Here is a 19501-nt window from a genome sequence, read left to right on the forward strand (position 1 = left end):
CTAGTGAGCTCTCAGCATCCCCCCCTCCTTTATCCTGGCTAGTGCCGGGATAAACGAGGGGATTGAACGGTCTAACCTCCTACACTGTGTGTCGCCATTTTTTGAGCTAACACACAGTGTAGAAGGTTTACATACAGTAGGGCGTTATCTACAGGGGGGACCGTATGGCGTTATCTACAGGGGGGACCGTATGGCGTTATCTACAGGGGGGACCGTATGGCGTTATCTACAGGGGGGACCGTATGGCGCTATCTACAGGGGGGACCGTATGGCGCTATCTACAGGGGGGACCGTATGGCGCTATCTACAGGGGGGACTGTATGGTGCGAACGCCATACAGCCCCCCCCCCCTGTAGGGAACACCATACAGCCCCCCCTTGTAGGGAACGCCATACAGTCTCCAATGTAGGGACCGCCATACAGCATCCCCAACCCCCCAAAAAAATGCGACCTACAGTGTGTGCTACAAATAACATGCATCCCCTCTCCACAGGATAGGGGATACATGTGTGATCGCTAGTATTGATAGGGAGAACGGGGGACTGAAAGTCCCCCGAAGTTCTCCATGACTAACCTCTGACTTCCAGCGTCTGCGCAGGCTCAATAAAAATGAAAGGAGCGCTGGTCACGCATGCGCAGAAGCGCGACCGGCGCTCCATTCATTTCTACGGAGCTGCCGACACAGACCCCGGATGTCCGAGGTTTGTGATGGAGAACTTCAGGGGACTTTCAGTCCCCCGTTCTCCCTATCGCTGCCAGCGATCACACATGTATCCCCTGTCCTGTGGATGTCTTGTGGAGAGGGGATACATGTCTTCTGTTTAATGGCAGAGCGGGGAGATACCTCCCTGCTCTGCCGTAGTGTTTAGTGGCGTCGCGCTGTAGCAGCCATAGCGGCTGCCAGCGGAGCCTCCGGCCGTGGGCTCCGGCGGGCGTGCGTGCGTGCGTGTCTCTCTCTTCTGGTTTTGTTATTTTAGAGTCATTAATGTTAAATCACATACAAAAAAAATCTCCAGAATGATTTCTCTGCTTGTACCTTTTTCATTTGATAAGAAGTCTCAGGAGTGGAAGTGCCGGGTGTTGTGGGGCCGGTGACGCTGCAGTTTTACGGTTACACTGTGGCTGGCGAGTTAGACTGGATTCTGCAGATGTTCTTCATCGTATCCGCAGCCGTTCTACACATTTTTATGTGCATATTTTGCTACAGATTCCACATCGAGAAGAGAATGAGATTGCTCCGATGTTCGTCCAGAAAACGTTCAGCAGCACACGGATGAGATTTTTTAATAGATCACCACATGACTGTGATCTGCTGCCCCGCATGATCCAGACTAATAGCTTGGAGTTATAGGCCATAGCCTGGGCCACCAGCACCAATATACCAGACAAAGCCTGGAGCATGTCCAATGTGGTGAGCCTGGCCTACAGATGGAGCAGCCTCTTCCAGTAGACGATGCCAATGGTTGAACTCTGGAAAGAATTCAGTTGTGGGTCCTGGTGGATCTTTCAGGTGGCAGGTTTAATGCCTGGTGCCAATCACCCCCAAACTGAAAGCTTAATAACTGGAGGATAACACATTAAAACTCAAGTGTCTTTAATAATAGCAAGTAAAATAAAATAAAATCAAGCAGCCTGGCACCACATCTGCATGGATCATCGGTCATACACAGCAGGAGACGGAGCCCCCTCCAGAGGCCAGTCACATGAGATCAGGGAGGGACCCTGGGCTTAGGAGACATCTTGGTGCACTCCATAGTGAGGTCACTTAAAGAGCCGGCTTCTCTTTAGCACTTCAGTGGCAGATCCAAACTGCAGCACCTCTCTCCTGAAGTCCTGGAGTCTGGACAGCACCCGGCGCTGGGGGGCAGATGTTGGCTTCTTTATATACCGCACTTCACTAAGAAGCTTGTCACACAGATAGTGCAGCCACAGTACATTAGAATGAGGCTTATATGAGGACCAGACGTTCCTGGGGAGAATGAGGACATAAGGTTAGTGCGGCCCGGTCTGCATCCTTCTGCACACAAGGCTCAAACAAAGGACAGACACCGGCCATTATTAACCTGAGGCAACCTATAGCCGCCACCCCCGCCTCCCGGTCACTCAACGCACGGTCAAGAACAGAATGCTAGAAGGGTTTCTACTGTAGAGACGAACATCTCTGGTGGAATAACCAGCTCAGAGGCTTCAATTGCTAGAAATTTGAAACCACATTCTCTATTCCACACTGGAGATCACTTGGGTTCCAAAGTCTAAAAAAAAAAAAAAAATATGGGAGGTGCCAAATTATATTTTCTGGTTGCTAAATTAAAAATGTCACCATGTAGAATAAAAAAATATTTTACACCAGATTGTGGACAGACCATCGGCTGTATTTACACTAGACTGGGAACTGACCGACCGGTGGCTGCATTTACACTAGACTGGGAACTGACCGACCGGCGGCTGCATTTACACTAGACTGGGAACTGACCGACCGGCGGCTGCATTTACACTAGACCAGCCCTTCAGACCTGCCATAATAGATGTATTTGAGGAGGGCAGATTCTCCTCCAATGCATAGGACAGAAGATCTGCCATTATGAGCGGAACTACTGCTGAGGTCCAGCACACAAGGTCCTGACACTGCCCAGCATCAGAATGTTGTGTGTGGTGGTGCCTGAAAGTGAAGAGGGGCAGTAGGGAGCCTGAATGCAAGAACAGACGGCGAAGGAAGCTCTGGTGGACCCTTGCGATAGGTGGAGGCAGGCATTGCGGATATTGATGGAGAAAAAGGTGCTCGTCCTGTTCTAACAAGGAGACTACTGACTGCAGGGACTTCATTCAGAACCTTTCAGTGCGTACAAAGCTGCTCAACTTCTTCAGGTTCAAGATGGGCCTGACTGATCCATTTTATTGTGGGGACGGACGGACGGACTGTAGAGATAAATCCTTGGAAACATTCTGACTGTGGAACAGGGCTGATCACGTCCTGAAGAAGAGAATGAACAGCCTGGATAAAAAATTAAAAAAAGTAAGCGCACTAAGGCATGATGCGGAGGTCCACACAAAGAACCGTCCTGGGGAAAACTCGGGAACTCTATCTTGTATCCTGTCTACACCACCTGATAAGAAAGAAGTTGTCCCCCAACTTGAAGAGAAGACTCAAGTGGGTAGACACCTTCAGGCGAAAGAGGTTTTGGAAGTGGAGGGCTTCTGGGACCTAGGGAGTCCATTCCAGGAGGACGTAGGTTTGAAATATGGACGTCCCTAGTCTGTGGGTTGGCTGGTCCTCCTCTCTGACCTCTTAGAGGGGAAGTTATGAAAGAACCTTAACCTCTGAGCGCGTTCGGAAGGCTGTTGGTAGGTGAAAACTCTAACCGCGAGTAGCCTCAGAGATCACTTCATCCAGACGCTTACCATCTGGCAAATGGAATACCAGTGACAACCTTCTTAGAGGCAGCATCCCCCACCTAGGATTTAAGCCAAACTCAGCGGTGTATTGCCACCAAATTAGCCATCACTGTGGCAGCAAAACAGACTGTCTCAAGAGAGGACTTGCATAAGAACTTGAAGGCATAAATAACCTGGAAAGCCAGATGTGGAGCACCTTCTGGAATACCCTGGTAAAGCGGTTTAGCCCAGAGCTGGAGCAGGCGTTACAAACCCAGGAGAAGGTGAATGCCAAGCGCAGGGTAGAACCGCCACAAAAGAAGATGTTGCTAGAGAATCTAATCTGTTGCCAAGAGAATCGCTAAGAGATCCCGCATATGACAGGTAGGATGAAGTACTTGGACAGTCTCAACACAGGTGTACCCACCAAAGGAGAAACAGCCTACTTGGAAATCAAATCCTCCTGGAAGGGTGGCTGTCAGGGTGCTTCCATTCCTTAAATAGGAGATCCTCAAATTCACTGGGGCTTGGGCAAACTAGAGACTGGTGCCAGTGGAAATTCAACTCTCCTTGAGGGGGAGCCATCGTAACATGTAAGGTGTCCCTGACAGCATGTATCAAGTCCTGCATAGCGGGTGCCATTTCAGTGTGTTTTTCTGATGGATTAAGAGTCTGACAATTACCCTGGGAGACAGACTGATCCTGAGCCTTCAGGGCTGGTCATGACAGGGGACGCTAGTGAAGAAGCAGAAAAGGAGAACAACCTGTTCCTCGCACTTCCGGGCCTCTTATGTGGCCTACCATGAGGAAGAGGGTGATTTAAGTCGTGAGGGAGATTGCAGGGGAGCACTGAGTTTGGCTGCCAGCCGGCCCGTGTGAAGAATAATGCCCAGTCGGAGGGGGGCACATCCGGCAAAGGTTGCTTTATCCTGGAAGGCCTTGGGTTACTGGCACTGGGAGTATAGTGAGGTAGGCTGACCGCAGGGGTATTTTATATTACAGTGACTGCAACTATAGTGGGTCACTTGCGCCTTTTGTTGGTTGAAATCCTCCCAGAGAAAAGACATGCCGGGAGAGGGTGGACCTTTTTTCTAGTTAGGCAAGTGTCAGTGATGGGGAAACCCACCTGAGGAAAAAAACATCTCGCTGAGCTGGCCTACTGGACCTCTGGTGCTTTCTCCTGTTGGAGAAAAGGCTGAGGTTTCCTAGGGGTACACTGTGAAAGGCTGGAACGGGTCTGGGGGCCCTCTTCGATGTGCAGCGATGGCACAGATGGAGAGAACTCCCTCACTAGAAGCCGGTGCTGAAGAGAAGGAGACCACCCAGTGGAAAACCTGCATTAAGAAGGCCTGGACCTAGTTGGCTGGAAAGCCATGGACTAAAATTAGAAGGCCACGCCAGCAGAGACGGTCTGTCGGCATCATGGTCTGTCTAAGGAAGAGAGAGAACCAAAACTAGTGTGCACAGCGACCGATAAGGATAACCACAGCCATGGTGAGTGAAAAAAAGCGCTTAGTAATCAGGAAAAAAGCCTCACCTCACCAGGTGTAGTAACAAAGGCCATGGGGGGGGGGGGGGGGGTTAATGGTGTCTGCCTTCTACTGATGGTAGGCTATAACAGATTAGCTTAGTGTCTGTCGGAAGGGCATGGCATGTCTGGGCGGAGCCTCCTAGTGGTGAGGGCCTATACCAATTGTGCTCTGTCCTCAAATGACATTTACAAAAAATAAAAACATGCGACCAAGTGGGACCGATGACTCGGGACAAGTAACAGCCACCTTGGGAGCACACACTGGATGGACAGATAACCTGGAACAGCCGCCACTGATAGAATGGACTGATTGATGACATGGGAGAGAAGACACTGGTAGTATGGACGGACTGATGACATGGCGGAGCAGTCGCAGGTGGAATGGAAGGACTCCCGACACGGCAGAGCAGCCAATGGTAGAATGGACGGACTACACGGGAGAGCAGTCACAGGTAGAATGGAGGGACTACACGGGAGAGCAGCTACAGGTAGAATGGACTGACTACACGGGAGAGCAGCTACAGGTAGAATGGACGGACTACACGGGAGAGCAGCCAATGGTAGAATGGACGGACTACACGGGAGAGCAGTCACAGGTAGAATGGAGGGACTACACGGGAGAGCAGCTACAGGTAGAATGGACTGACTACACGGGAGAGCAGCTACAGGTAGAATGGACGGACTACACGGGAGAGCAGCCAATGGTAGAATGGACGGACTACACGGGAGAGCAGTCACAGGTAGAATGGAGGGACTACACGGGAGAGCAGCTACAGGTAGAATGGACTGACTACACGGGAGAGCAGCTACAGGTAGAATGGACTGACTACACGGGAGAGCAGCTACAGGTAGAATGGACTGACTACACGGGAGAGCAGCTACAGGTAGAATGGACTGACTACACGGGAGAGCAGCTACAGGTAGAATGGACTGACTACACGGGAGAGCAGCTACAGGTAGAATGGACTGACTACACGGGAGAGCAGCTACAGGTAGAATGGACTGACTACACGGGAGAGCAGCTACAGGTAGAATGGACGGACTACACGGGAAAGCAGCTACAGGTAGAATGGACGGACTACACGGGAAAGCAGCTACAGGTAGAATGGACTGACTACACGGGAGAGCAGCCAATGGTAGAATGGACGGACTACACGGGAGAGCAGTCACAGGTAGAATGGAGGGACTACACGGGAGAGCAGCTACAGGTAGAATGGACTGACTACACGGGAGAGCAGCTACAGGTAGAATGGACTGACTACACGGGAGAGCAGCTACAGGTAGAATGGACGGACTACACGGGAGAGCAGCTACAGGTAGAATGGACTGACTACACGGGAGAGCAGCTACAGGTAGAATGGACGGACTACACGGGAAAGCAGCTACAGGTAGAATGGACGGACTACACGGGAGAGCAGCTACAGGTAGAATGGACTGACTACACGGGAGAGCAGCTACAGGTAGAATGGACTGACTACACGGGAGAGCAGCTACAGGTAGAATGGACTGACTACACGGGAGAGCAGCTACAGGTAGAATGGACTGACTACACGGGAGAGCAGCTACAGGTAGAATGGACTGACTACACGGGAGAGCAGCTACAGGTAGAATGGACTGACTACACGGGAGAGCAGCTACAGGTAGAATGGACTGACTACACGGGAGAGCAGCTACAGGTAGAATGGACTGACTACACGGGAGAGCAGCTACAGGTAGAATGGACTGACTACACGGGAGAGCAGCTACAGGTAGAATGGACGGACTACACGGGAGAGCAGCTACAGGTAGAATGGACTGACTACACGGGAGAGCAGCCACAGGTAGAATGGACTGACTACACGGGAGAGCAGCCACAGGTAGAATGGACTAACTACACGGGAGAGCAGCTACAGGTAGAATGGACTGACTACACGGGAGAGCAGCTACAGGTAGAATGGACTGACTACACAGCAGAGCAGCTACAGGTAGAATGGACTAACTACACGGGAGAGCAGTCACAGGTAGAATGGAGGGACTACACGGGAGAGCAGCTACAGGTAGAATGGACTGACTACACGGGAGAGCAGCTACAGGTAGAATGGACTGACTACACGGGAGAGCAGCCAATGGTAGAATGGACGGACTACACGGGAGAGCAGTCACAGGTAGAATGGAGGGACTACACGGGAGAGCAGCTACAGGTAGAATGGACTGACTACACGAGAGAGCAGCTACAGGTAGAATGGACTGACTACACGGGAGAGCAGCTACAGGTAGAATGGACTGACTACACGAGAGAGAAGCTACAGGTAGAATGGACTGACTACACGGGAGAGCAGCTACAGGTAGAATGGACGGACTACACGGGAGAGCAGCTACAGGTAGAATGGACTGACTACACGGGAGAGCAGCTACAGGTAGAATGGACGGACTACACGGGAAAGCAGCTACAGGTAGAATGGACGGACTACACGGGAGAGCAGCTACAGGTAGAATGGACTGACTACACGGGAGAGCAGCTACAGGTAGAATGGACTGACTACACGGGAGAGCAGCTACAGGTAGAATGGACTGACTACACGGGAGAGCAGCTACAGGTAGAATGGACTGACTACACGGGAGAGCAGCTACAGGTAGAATGGACTGACTACACGGGAGAGCAGCTACAGGTAGAATGGACTGACTACACGGGAGAGCAGCTACAGGTAGAATGGACTGACTACACGGGAGAGCAGCCAATGGTAGAATGGACGGACTACACGGGAGAGCAGTCACAGGTAGAATGGAGGGACTACACGGGAGAGCAGCTACAGGTAGAATGGACTGACTACACGGGAGAGCAGCTACAGGTAGAATGGACTGACTACACGGGAGAGCAGCTACAGGTAGAATGGACTGACTACACGGGAGAGCAGCTACAGGTAGAATGGACTGACTACACGGGAGAGCAGCTACAGGTAGAATGGACTGACTACACGGGAGAGCAGCTACAGGTAGAATGGACTGACTACACAGGAGAGCAGCTACAGGTAGAATGGACTGACTACACGGGAGAGCAGCTACAGGTAGAATGGACTGACTACACGGGAGAGCAGCCACAGGTAGAATGGACTAACTACACGGGAGAGCAGCCACAGGTAGAATGGACTGACTACACGTGAGAGCAGCCACAGGTAGAATGGACTGACTACACGGGAGAGCAGCTACAGGTAGAATGGACGGACTACACGGGAAAGCAGCTACAGGTAGAATGGACGGACTACACGGGAAAGCAGCTACAGGTAGAATGGACTGACTACACGGGAGAGCAGCCACAGGTAGAATGGACTGACTACACGGGAGAGCAGCCACAGGTAGAATGGACTGACTACACGTGAGAGCAGCCACAGGTAGAATGGACTAACTACACGGGAGAGCAGCCACAGGTAGAATGGACTGACTACACGGGAGAGCAGCTACAGGTAGAATGGACGGACTACACGGGAGAGCAGCTACAGGTAGAATGGACTGACTACACGGGAAAGCAGCTACAGGTAGAATGGACTGACTACACGTGAGAGCAGCCACAGGTAGAATGGACTAACTACACGGGAGAGCAGCTACAGGTAGAATGGACTGACTACACGGGAGAGCAGTCACAGGTAGAATGGAGGGACTACACGGGAGAGCAGCTACAGGTAGAATGGACTGACTACACGGGAAAGCAGCTACAGGTAGAATGGACTGACTACACGGGAGAGCAGCTACAGGTAGAATGGACTGACTACACGGGAGAGCAGCTACAGGTAGAATGGACTGACTACACGGGAGAGCAGCTACAGGTAGAATGGACGGACTACACGGGAAAGCAGCTACAGGTAGAATGGACGGACTACACGGGAAAGCAGCTACAGGTAGAATGGACTGACTACACGGGAGAGCAGCTACAGGTAGAATGGACGGACTACACGGGAAAGCAGCTACAGGTAGAATGGACGGACTACACGGGAGAGCAGCTACAGGTAGAATGGACGGACTACACGGGAAAGCAGCTACAGGTAGAATGGACGGACTACACGGGAAAGCAGCTACAGGTAGAATGGACTGACTACACGGGAGAGCAGCTACAGGTAGAATGGACTGACTACACGGGAGAGCAGCTACAGGTAGAATGGAGGGACTACACGGGAGAGCAGCTACAGGTAGAATGGACTGACTACACGGGAGAGCAGCTACAGGTAGAATGGACTGACTACACGGGAGAGCAGCTACAGGTAGAATGGACTGACTACACGGGAGAGCAGCTACAGGTAGAATGGACTGACTACACCAGTCACCAGTCCAACATTTTTTACCACCACTCACAGAAAATACATTCTTTACAGGCACTTACTGGTTCTCTTGTCTCATCGATCTATAAACATCAAACTGTAGATCTCCCTCTCCCAGGAAAAGCTCCTCATCGGTGGACAGGTCACAGAACACTGTCAGTCCGTCTGAAAGACACAACGTACGCTCTACTGGTTTACACAAGAAGTGATTTCTAAATTTAAGGGAAACTGCAAATAGTCCGGGTTACACACCTTTATCCAGCCGAGAAAGAGTATAGTCAATTATCTTGACCTGTATCCTGGCGCTGGGAATGTCAATCATCTCGCCATGTAAAGACACGGACAACGTGCAAGATGTGTTTTTTTCAATCAGGAGATTACCCCAGTGTAAATCCCTAAACAAGAATAAAAATGGTGAGGTGGGAGAAAGGACAGAGGATGCGAGAGGGGCCTCATAGTAACAGACCCTTAACAAGTGTGAGGGAACATCTGAGGAGGCCAAATACCGGTGCTCAAATCTCAGCTCTGCTTCAGCCACGGCCAGGGCTGCCGTCACCTGGTGCAGGATACTGCGAGAGGCGGCCACAGACGGAAGCTGTGGAGGGACAAAATTATGTTCCAGAAATGGCCAAAGAAAATAAAAATCCACTTAAGTCCTGTTCTGAGAGCGTTGCAGAGCCGATTGTGTTCATGGCAACGTTCAAAAATGTCTTATTGCTCACCTTGGAACTTATGCGCTCTAAGTCATCGCCACCGAACTCAAACTCCAGAATCATGAAGAGCTGCTCAGATCCGAACAAGTCTGCAGGCAGAAGAGATGGAATCAAGTCAAAAGGCACCATATTACATAGCAGCATATTACATAGCGCCATATTACATAGCGCCATATTACATAGCGCCATATTACATAGCAGCATATTACATAGCACCATATTACATAGCGCCATATTACATAGCGCCATATTACATAGCGCCATATTACATAGCACCATATTACATAGCAGCATATTACATAGCACCATATTACATAGCACCATATTACATAGCACCATATTACATAGCACCATATTACATAGCAGCATATTACATAGCGCCATATTACATAGCAGCCTATTACATAGCAGCCTATTACATAGCAGCATATTACATAGCAGCATATTACATAGCGCCATATTACATAGCAGCCTATTACATAGCAGCCTATTACATAGCAGCATATTACATAGCAGCATATTACATAGCGCCATATTACATAGCGCCATATTACATAGCACCATATTACATAGCACCATATTACATAGCAGCATATTACATAGCGCCATATTACATAGCAGCCTATTACATAGCAGCCTATTACATAGCAGCATATTACATAGCAGCATATTACATAGCGCCATATTACATAGCAGCCTATTACATAGCAGCATATTACATAGCACCATATTACATAGCACCATATTACATAGCACCATATTACATAGCACCATATTACATAGCACCATATTACATAGCAGCATATTACATAGCGCCATATTACATAGCAGCCTATTACATAGCAGCATATTACATAGCGCCATATTACATAGCAGCCTATTACATAGCGCCATATTACATAGCGCCATATTACATAGCACCATATTACATAGCAGCATATTACATAGCAGCATATTACATAGCAGCATATTACATAGCGCCATATTACATAGCGCCATATTACATAGCGCCATATTACATAGCGCCATATTACATAGCGCCATATTACATAGCAGCATATTACATAGCACCATATTACATAGCAGCATATTACATAGCACCATATTACATAGCGCCATATTACATAGCAGCATATTACATAGCAGCATATTACATAGCACCATATTACATAGCAGCATATTACATAGCAGCATATTACATAGCGCCATATTACATAGCAGCATATTACATAGCGCCATATTACATAGCACCATATTACATAGCAGCATATTACATAGCACCATATTACATAGCAGCATATTACATAGCACCATATTACATAGCAGCATATTACATAGCGCCATATTACATAGCAGCATATTACATAGCGCCATATTACATAGCAGCATATTACATAGCGCCATATTACATAGCAGCATATTACATAGCGCCATATTACATAGCACCATATTACATAGCAGCATATTACATAGCACCATATTACATAGCAGCATATTACATAGCACCATATTACATAGCACCATATTACATAGCACCATATTACATAGCGCCATACACTTCGCTTAGCTTCTTACAGTCCATCAGTCCGATGTGCAGCAGATCAGCTACGTGGCTACATTGTACTTACCTGGCCGCTCATTCTCTGTCCCCTTCTCTTCAGAAAACCTGTCCCATGCAGAGAGCAGCTCTGGGGGATAAGAACCCTGCACGGTGTGAGCTCTGCGAGGGGGAGAGAGAGAGGGAGGGAGATGGTTAACCGCAGGCCACCCAATGTACAGAGCTGGAGAGCCTCCTCTGGACGATCACCAGCCATAATCAGTCCTCAGGGTGGCTCCGCACAGCAGTTTATTACCACACGTGTTGCCGTAATCGGGAGAAGATGCTTTACACACGTTGGGGAGCTTTTTCTCATTTATTCCTTGTAAAAATGTTTACTTTTTTTTTTTAGAAAAAAGTAGATTTTCATTTCTACAAACCAATTCCCATAAGTTTAGTAAAGAAAATGTGTGGTCAGAATGCTCACTACACCCCTAGATACATTTCTTGAGGGGTGCAGGTTCCAAAATGGGGTCACTTTTGAGGAGTTTCTACTGTTTTGGCCCCACAAGACCTCTTCACGCCGGACATGGTGCCTAATAAAAAAGGAGGCCCCAAAATCCTCCAGCTGCTCCTCTGCTCCGGAGGCCGGCGCTTCAGTCATCACCGCACGAGGGCCACATGTGGGATATTTATAAAAGCTGCAGAATCCGGCCAATAAATATTCAGCTGCGTTTCTCGGGTAAAACTTTGTGTTAAAGAATTTTTTTTATTACCAATGAATTTTGGCAAAAAAAAAAAAATGAAAATGGTAAATCTCCCCCTACTTTACTTTCTGAATGCCGTTTTGAATACTTTGAGGGGTGCAGTTTTTAAAATGGGGTGATTTATGGGGACTTTCTAATATATAAGGCCCTCAAAGCCACTTCAGAACTGAACTGGTCCCTGAAAAAATGGCCTTTTGAAATTTTCTTGAAAATGTGAGAAATTTCTGCTAAAGTTCTGAGACTTCTAACGTCAGAGAAATAAAAATACTTTTAAAAAAACGATGCAGCATAAAAATAGACATATGGGAAAGGTGAAATAGTAACTACTTTGTGTAGTATAACGGCCTGTCTTACAAGCAAATACATTTAAATTTAGAAAAATGCAAATTTATGCTAATTTTCTCAGAATTTTGGTGTTTTTCACAAATAAACACTGAATATATCGACCAAATTTTACCACTAACATAAAGTACAATATGTCACGAGAAAACAATCTCAGAATCGCTTGGATACATAAAAGCGTTCCAGAGTTATCACCACATAGAGTGACACGTCAAAAATGGCTGTGCCCTTAAGGGGTTAAAGCACCAGAAGTTTTCATTTATGAAATGGCAAAAGCTACACCCCTGCTGCTCTGTCCTAACACAAACGTCACCCACCTGTAAAGACGTCTCCACCTCAGCCAGGTCATAATGTACAACTAGCATCAGGGACATCAGACACAAAGGGGGGGGACGCAGAAGTCAGAGGAGGAGCAGAAGACAACAGAAAGGGGGGGGGGGGGGACGCAGAAGTCAGAGGAAGAGCAGAAGACAACAGAAAGGGGGGGGACGCAGAGGTCAGAGGAAGAGCAGAAGACAACAGAAAGGGGGGGGACGCAGAAGTCAGAGGAGGAGCAGAAGTCAACAGAAAGGGGGGGGGACGCAGAAGTCAGAGGAAGAGCAGAAGACAACGGAAAGGGGACGACGACGCAGAAGTCAGAGGAAGCGCAGAAGACAACAGAAAGGGGGGGACGCAGAAGTCAGAGGAAGAGCAGAAGACAATAGAAAGGGGGGGACGCAGAAGTCAGAGGAAGAGCAGGAGACAACAGAAAGGGGGGGGACGCAGAAGTCAGAGGAAGAGCAGAAGACAACAGAAAGGGGGGGACGCAGAAGTCAGAGGAAGAGCAGAAGACAATAGAAAGGGGGGGACGCAGAAGTCAGAGGAAGAGCAGGAGACAACGGAAAGGGGACGACGACGCAGAAGTCAGAGGAAGCGCAGAAGACAACAGAAAGGGGGGGACGCAGAAGTCAGAGGAAGAGCAGAAGACAATAGAAAGGGGGGGACGCAGAAGAAGTCAGAGGAAGAGCAGGAGACAACAGAAAGGGGGGGGACGCAGAAGTCAGAGGAAGAGCAGAAGACAATAGAAAGGGGGGGACGCAGAAGAAGTCAGAGGAAGAGCAGGAGACAACAGAAAGGGGGGGGGACGCAGAAGTCAGAGGAAGAGCAGAAGACAATAGAAAGGGGGGGACGCAGAAGAAGTCAGAGGAAGAGCAGGAGACAACAGAAAGGGGGGGGGACGCAGAAGTCAGAGGAAGAGCAGAAGACAACAGAAAGGGGGGGGGGGACGCAGAAGTCAGAGGAAGAGCAGGAGACAACAGAAAGGGGGGGGGGACGCCGAAGTCAGAGGAAGAGCAGAAGTCAACAGAAAGGGGGGGGACGCAGAGGTCAGAGGAAGAGCAGAAGACAACAGAAAGGGGGGGACACAGAAGTCAGAGGAAGAGCAGAAGACAACAGAAAGGGGGGGACGCAGAACTCACGAATGCAGCTGGATAAAGCCGCCGGTCTGGTTGTCTTCGCCTTCATTCAATAAGCTGAGCTCCCTGCAACAGGAAGGAAGACGCATGAGGACTCTGATCTGGTGTCTAAGTCTAAAAAGTACAGAGAGAAATGTCCTCAACATCCAATGTCACCCGCGTGAGAAGTATCTATCCCCTGACATTTAATAACTGGTTTAAATAATTACAAATACTTGCTGTCATCTGAGTCGATGCGGAGGATTGGTCTCAGGGACATGGACAGGTTTTCCAGAACCTTCCTGTTGGGACTCCTCAGACGTTCACATGTGGTCTTATTCCTGTGTTCGGTGTCTTGCTTCACAAACCAATGACACTTCAGCTTCAGGACTGGCAGACTAAGGCTATGTTCACACGGGGTCTTTTGCCGAGTTTTTTGACGCGGAAACCGCGTCGCAAAACTCGGCAGAAACGGCCCGAGAACGCCTCCCATTGATTTCAATGGGAGGCGTCGGCGTCTTTTTCCCGCGAGCAGTAAAACTGCCTCGCGGGAAAAAGAAGCGACATGCCCTATCTTCGGGCGCTTCCGCCTCCGACCTCCCATTGACTTCAATGGGAGGCAGGAGAAAGCGTGTTTTCTGCCCGCGGCGCTCAATGGCCGCGGGCGAAAAACGGCGCGATCATTGCTATTCACACGGAGTATTTTGGGGGAGGAATATCTGCCTCAAAATTCCGTTTGGAGCTTTGAGGCAGATATTCCTCCCCCAAAATACTCCGTGTGAACATAGCCTAAACATTCTCCTGAAGGATTTTCTGCTCTAGTGCAGAATTCATGTTTCCTTTCATACTGTCCAGGTCCTGAGACACCCCTTACCTCATGTGTGTATGTTTGGTGGTCTTACTGGGGCATGCTGGATTTACTCTACTCTGGCTCGGGATCCTCCGGGGTTTATTACAGAGCTGATCATGGAGGTTCCTCTTTAGAGCAGTTGTCTTCTCCTCTCGTTGCGGTCCGGTCTCTTTTTTATTGTAAAGTCCTGAGCACTGGATGTTCTTCTAGAAGGTTCTGTCATGTCCTGGACATGTCTCTGGCTCCTTATAATAATTATGGCAACATCCACTCCTGAAAAGAGCCCTCCCTGCTCCAAGTCTTCTCCATGTGGAGATCATGCTTCTCAATAACCTTAACCCATAGAGACAAGAAACTTAACCCCAACGGCCACCCCTCTAGATTATATACAGATTTATACATGGCAGCTCAAGTCCAGTCTGGATGTGCTGAATCAGCTAAATGTAGTGGTGATCAACTGAACCTGGTCACATGTTTCGTATGAGCGATATGCGGGTTGGAGACGTTTGTTCCAGTATAAGAAGATCAGAAACCATTCAGTGTGATAACTGGAGCAACATTCAACATCTGGGGCGATCACCTCGGACCAGCACTTGTGTCCTTGTGTGGTATTTCCCATATGTCCAGCCTAAGTGAGCCCACAAGTTTAAGGATATTAAGATATTAGAATTAAGAGTCCAACATCCAATACATAAAGGTTGACTAGGGAAGATCCCCATAGTACAACGTACTAGCCCCAGTATCTCCATCATCACCAACCTAGACCTGCAGATATGTGGACCCCTTGGCACTGGCACACATGTATGATCCCAACCTGGGCCCATGCAAAACCCCTTTGCTGTGGAGGAAGGAAAGTCCTAAGATTTTATCATTTTAGGGCTGTATGAAAGTCGAGGAGCTCCGGTCTTCAGGTATCCTGGCCAAACACACGACACAAATCCTAGAAATTGCCCCAAGAGCTCAGATTATTAACTCACTTGGATATGATGATTTCTGGGAGAATTTCTGCAAAACTCTTCTGATTCTCTCCATTAACCTTCTGGGAACCTTCTATGGGGATGACCTGTGGGAAGAGACTGATGACTAAAGACAAAGTCATGGTGAATGGAGAGGACCCAGTGTCCTCCGGGGCAATATCGGAGCTCCAGAGCCAACACTTGTCCCAAAAACTAAAGGAGTTAGAATTTATTCTGCTGCCTTTGCGGCGTGAGGAAAGAATCAATTAGTGGCAATCACCTGGAGGGTTTTGTTTTGCCTCCTCCGGACCAATCATTTGAATCTCTATGATGAGTGGTTTATGAGGCGCCATTATCCAACCTCCAGACCTGATTTATACTGCTAGAGCAGTCGTATGTGGAACTGGTTTCTGGTTCTAACCATTGGAGTGTGACAAGAACCATTAGGTAGGAAGGAAAAGCCCGTCCTGATGATTCAGAAGAAGCCTAAAAATGAGGGCTCCTTATGAATAAATGTGGTAATGCAGGATCTGGAAACCCCCTGATAATCCATGAAACCGCATTAAAAGACCAGAGCAGGGGGCACTCCTCACCACTAGGGGGCAGCAAGGGCTGGGATCTCACCTGAATAAACTGATCAGATAAGTGACCGGTGAGAAAACAAAGCTTATAGGGAAGCTCCACCTGCTGAACACACAAAGCTGCAAGATATTGGACCCTGGGCCTCTTTTTAAGCAGTGCTCAGGGCAGACTCCTTACTACAGAACACAGGTCCTCCGTTCCACCTGCCGGCCTGAAGCAACCATGAGGAGGTCCCGACCATACAGAAGGCTTCTACTGATCTGAGCAGGTAACTCAAGGTTATTAGGATTGGTGCAGACACATAAATCTCATGGTCATTCAAGGTATTCCTATGGACAGCTATTGTGCGGGGACCGGCCAAATCAATATATTAGGGAATGGCTTATAATATCACAAATGCTGCTCTTAGGTGTGGGTCCAAACCAAAATTCAAGACCCCAGACTATTCCCTTCCCACAGTGACAGCAATCTCCACAGTTGACCTGGGTGACTGGTGGGTAAAATATCACACGGATTACATCCCAATACACTCTGTGCTATAACTCACCTTCAGGGCCACATGCTGCCCTCCTCGCAACGTCCGGAACACCTCACCGTACACCCCTTCTCCCACTTTCTGACAGTGGCTGAGCTCATCCTGGGTGAGGCATTGAGAGAACGGGACGGGCTGGTCTTGCTGACATTCGGCAAACACTTTCTCAGCATCTGTGAGCTCGTGTGTGCAGAGAGGCGACTGGAAGGGTGACAACAGGAGCTGAGAACAGAACGGAGAAGCACATGACACCTCAATAAAGTCCTGCACAGGGACTGCTAGGCGGTTAGGATAAGCGGTTCGTATAATAAGTCAATGATCTCCATGGTCCCATCTCATATCCATCATCAGGTCACTGGCAGACAAGCCAAGAGCCCCAGACAAGGGTCTGTATACTGCCGGCGGCAGACTGGTCACACAGAGGCCAGGGACTCTCATACACCAAATCCCAGCAAACTGCTAAGACAGAACTCCTGGGGAATATTTCTGCCATGTGTCGCCCCTTACATATAAAACTAGACAACTACTTAGGCTGGAAAGACACCTGCACATTTAGATAGTTGAGGTGTGATGCCATTAAGCCTAAGCCAGGAGTAGATCCAGCAGAAAGGAGAAGCCCTCCCTTTAGATTTCACAACCCGTATGAATCCACTCCGGGTTTTGCTGAAAAAAGTAGAATTAGTCTTACCGGTAATGCAATTTCTAGCACCACAGGAGCCGCCGTTGGTTCTAATAGGGACAGGAAAACACCAAAGATCACAGCCCCCCCCCCTAACTCCATCAGTGTTTCAGAAGGAACGAATTGATATGATGCTCAAGAAGTAGATTTATTTACTAGTGAAAAAATACAGGACAGGGGGGATCACGGATGATTTGTAGAAACTATTAGCGGTAAGAGGACAGCGCCACAGGAGACGAGCAAGACAAGAGTCTGGGGGGGGGGGGGGGACAACAACCACTTGGAGAACTTTTCTCCCAATAGACATTTCAGAGTTTGAAGCTAAATCAAGTAACGTCTAGTGAATGTACGAGGACTCGTCCGAGCAGCGGCTCTGTCCTATAGAAGCGTTCGCTCTTTCCACCCGGGAAGCCGACATTGTTCTGGTGGAAGAAGCTTTTCAGGGTAACGGTACCGGCTTTTCTTGGATTCTGTTACGTCTCACAAATGGCATTTTTAATCCAGCTTGAATGAGTATTTCTCGATTTACTCCATGAAAGTGAAAGTCTAGATTTCTGTCTTTTCGCCATGGTTCCGAATTTTGATGTATTCCAAAAGGACTTCCGTCTATCGTATGAAACACTTCCTCTTGGGGACTTTGGGTTCTGGCAGAAGGAGGGTGATCGGATATCCTGAGATATGTGAGAGTCTATATGACCGAAAGCAAAAAGGATGGGTCTAATTTGAAAATGACTATCGCCTCTGGTTCGCAGAGCCTGGCGCTCACTTACCATCTCGCTGAAGCGATCGCTATTAGAAACACCGTCTTCCAGGATACGGTTTTGATGTTTGATTCCAGTAGCGGCTCAAATGGCGATTTAGTAAGTCCTTCCAAGACTATGTAAATCCCAGGGTGGAAGTTTGAGCGCTTTGGTTTTAATCGAGATGCTGCTTTCATGAACCTTCTTATGCATCTTTCTTTAGCCAGATTTTTATCACAAATCGCACTTAGGGCTGATACCTGAACTTTTAGGGTACTTACCAGGCCTGCTTCAAAAACTGAAGAAATTGGTGTAAAAAAAGAAAAAATAAAGTGATCCCTCACCATGGGGATTGATGTATAGCAACATGTACTTCACAGAAAGTCAGGGAAAAAAATCAGTGGAAAAGGACTGGAGTTTATAATAAAATAGAACTTTTACTGAAGTATAATATATAATAGATATAACAAAACTACATGCAAAAAGAACATATTATAATGACCTCCTCATTGATAAAAAAAAAAAAGACCGGGCTATATTGTCTTGCTCTACCTTTACCAGATGTGACCTGCACCATGTTGGCGCCGTGTGTTTTTGAATTCTCTCTCCATCTTTATTACTAGGACCACTGTTAGTTATCTACATTACAGAACTGATCACATTATGTAGGAGACAGGGCACTTATAATCTGGTGACAGAGAGTCTTTATTACTAGGACCACTGTTATCTACATTACAGAACTGATCACATTATGTAGGAGACAGGGCACTTATAATCTGGTGACAGAGAGTCTTTATTACTAGGACCACTGTTATCTACATTACAGAACTGATCACATTATGTAGGAGACAGGGCACTTATAATGTGGTGACAGCCTCTTTATTACTAGGACCACTGTTATCTACATTACAGCACTGATCACATTATGTAGGAGAAAGGGCATTTATAATCTGGTGACAGAGCCTCTTTCTTACTAGGACCACTGTTATCTACATTACAGCGCCGATCACATTATGTACAATATAGGCCACTTATAATGTGGTGACAGCCTCTTTATTACTAGGACCACTGTTATCTACATTACAGCACTGATCACATTATGTAGGAGACAGGACACTTATAATCTGGTGACAGAGAGTCTTTATTACTAGGACCACTGTTCTCTACATTACAGCACT

At 48.1% G+C, this 19501-nt stretch overlaps 1 protein-coding gene across 1 annotated transcript; it reads right to left on the minus strand.

The window, feature by feature from the left end:
• Window positions 1–1577: 1577 nt before the first annotated feature.
• LOC142689474 (serine/threonine-protein kinase haspin-like) lies at window positions 1578–18900 on the minus strand. The gene is made up of 12 exons (XM_075847566.1): window positions 18876–18900; window positions 18354–18621; window positions 18038–18254; window positions 16920–17126; window positions 15812–15897; window positions 14009–14071; window positions 11534–11625; window positions 9915–9994; window positions 9699–9787; window positions 9445–9587; window positions 9255–9357; window positions 1578–1969 (listed from the first exon to the last, which is right to left on the minus strand). The coding sequence occupies exons 1-12, from the start codon at window positions 18898–18900 to the stop codon at window positions 1762–1764; spliced, it is 1581 nt and encodes a 526-aa protein (XP_075703681.1). The 3' UTR covers window positions 1578–1761.
• Between the last annotated feature and the right edge of the window lie 601 nt (window positions 18901–19501).

The sequence above is a fragment of the Rhinoderma darwinii genome (genome assembly GCF_050947455.1).
Source record: "Rhinoderma darwinii isolate aRhiDar2 chromosome 5 unlocalized genomic scaffold, aRhiDar2.hap1 SUPER_5_unloc_3, whole genome shotgun sequence".
Taxonomy (NCBI): Eukaryota; Metazoa; Chordata; class Amphibia; order Anura; family Rhinodermatidae; genus Rhinoderma; species Rhinoderma darwinii.

Coding starts and splice junctions, on each gene's coding strand:
- LOC142689474 (XM_075847566.1), bottom strand. CDS start 18,900: ATGGTGCAGGTCACATCTGGTAAAG. Junction 9,788..9,914: donor TAGAGCGCATAAGTTCCAAG/GTGAGCAATAAG, acceptor GTCCCTCCACAG/CTTCCGTCTGTGGCCGCCTC. Junction 1,970..9,254: donor TCGATGAGACAAGAGAACCA/GTAAGTGCCTGT, acceptor CATTCTCCCCAG/GAACGTCTGGTCCTCATATA.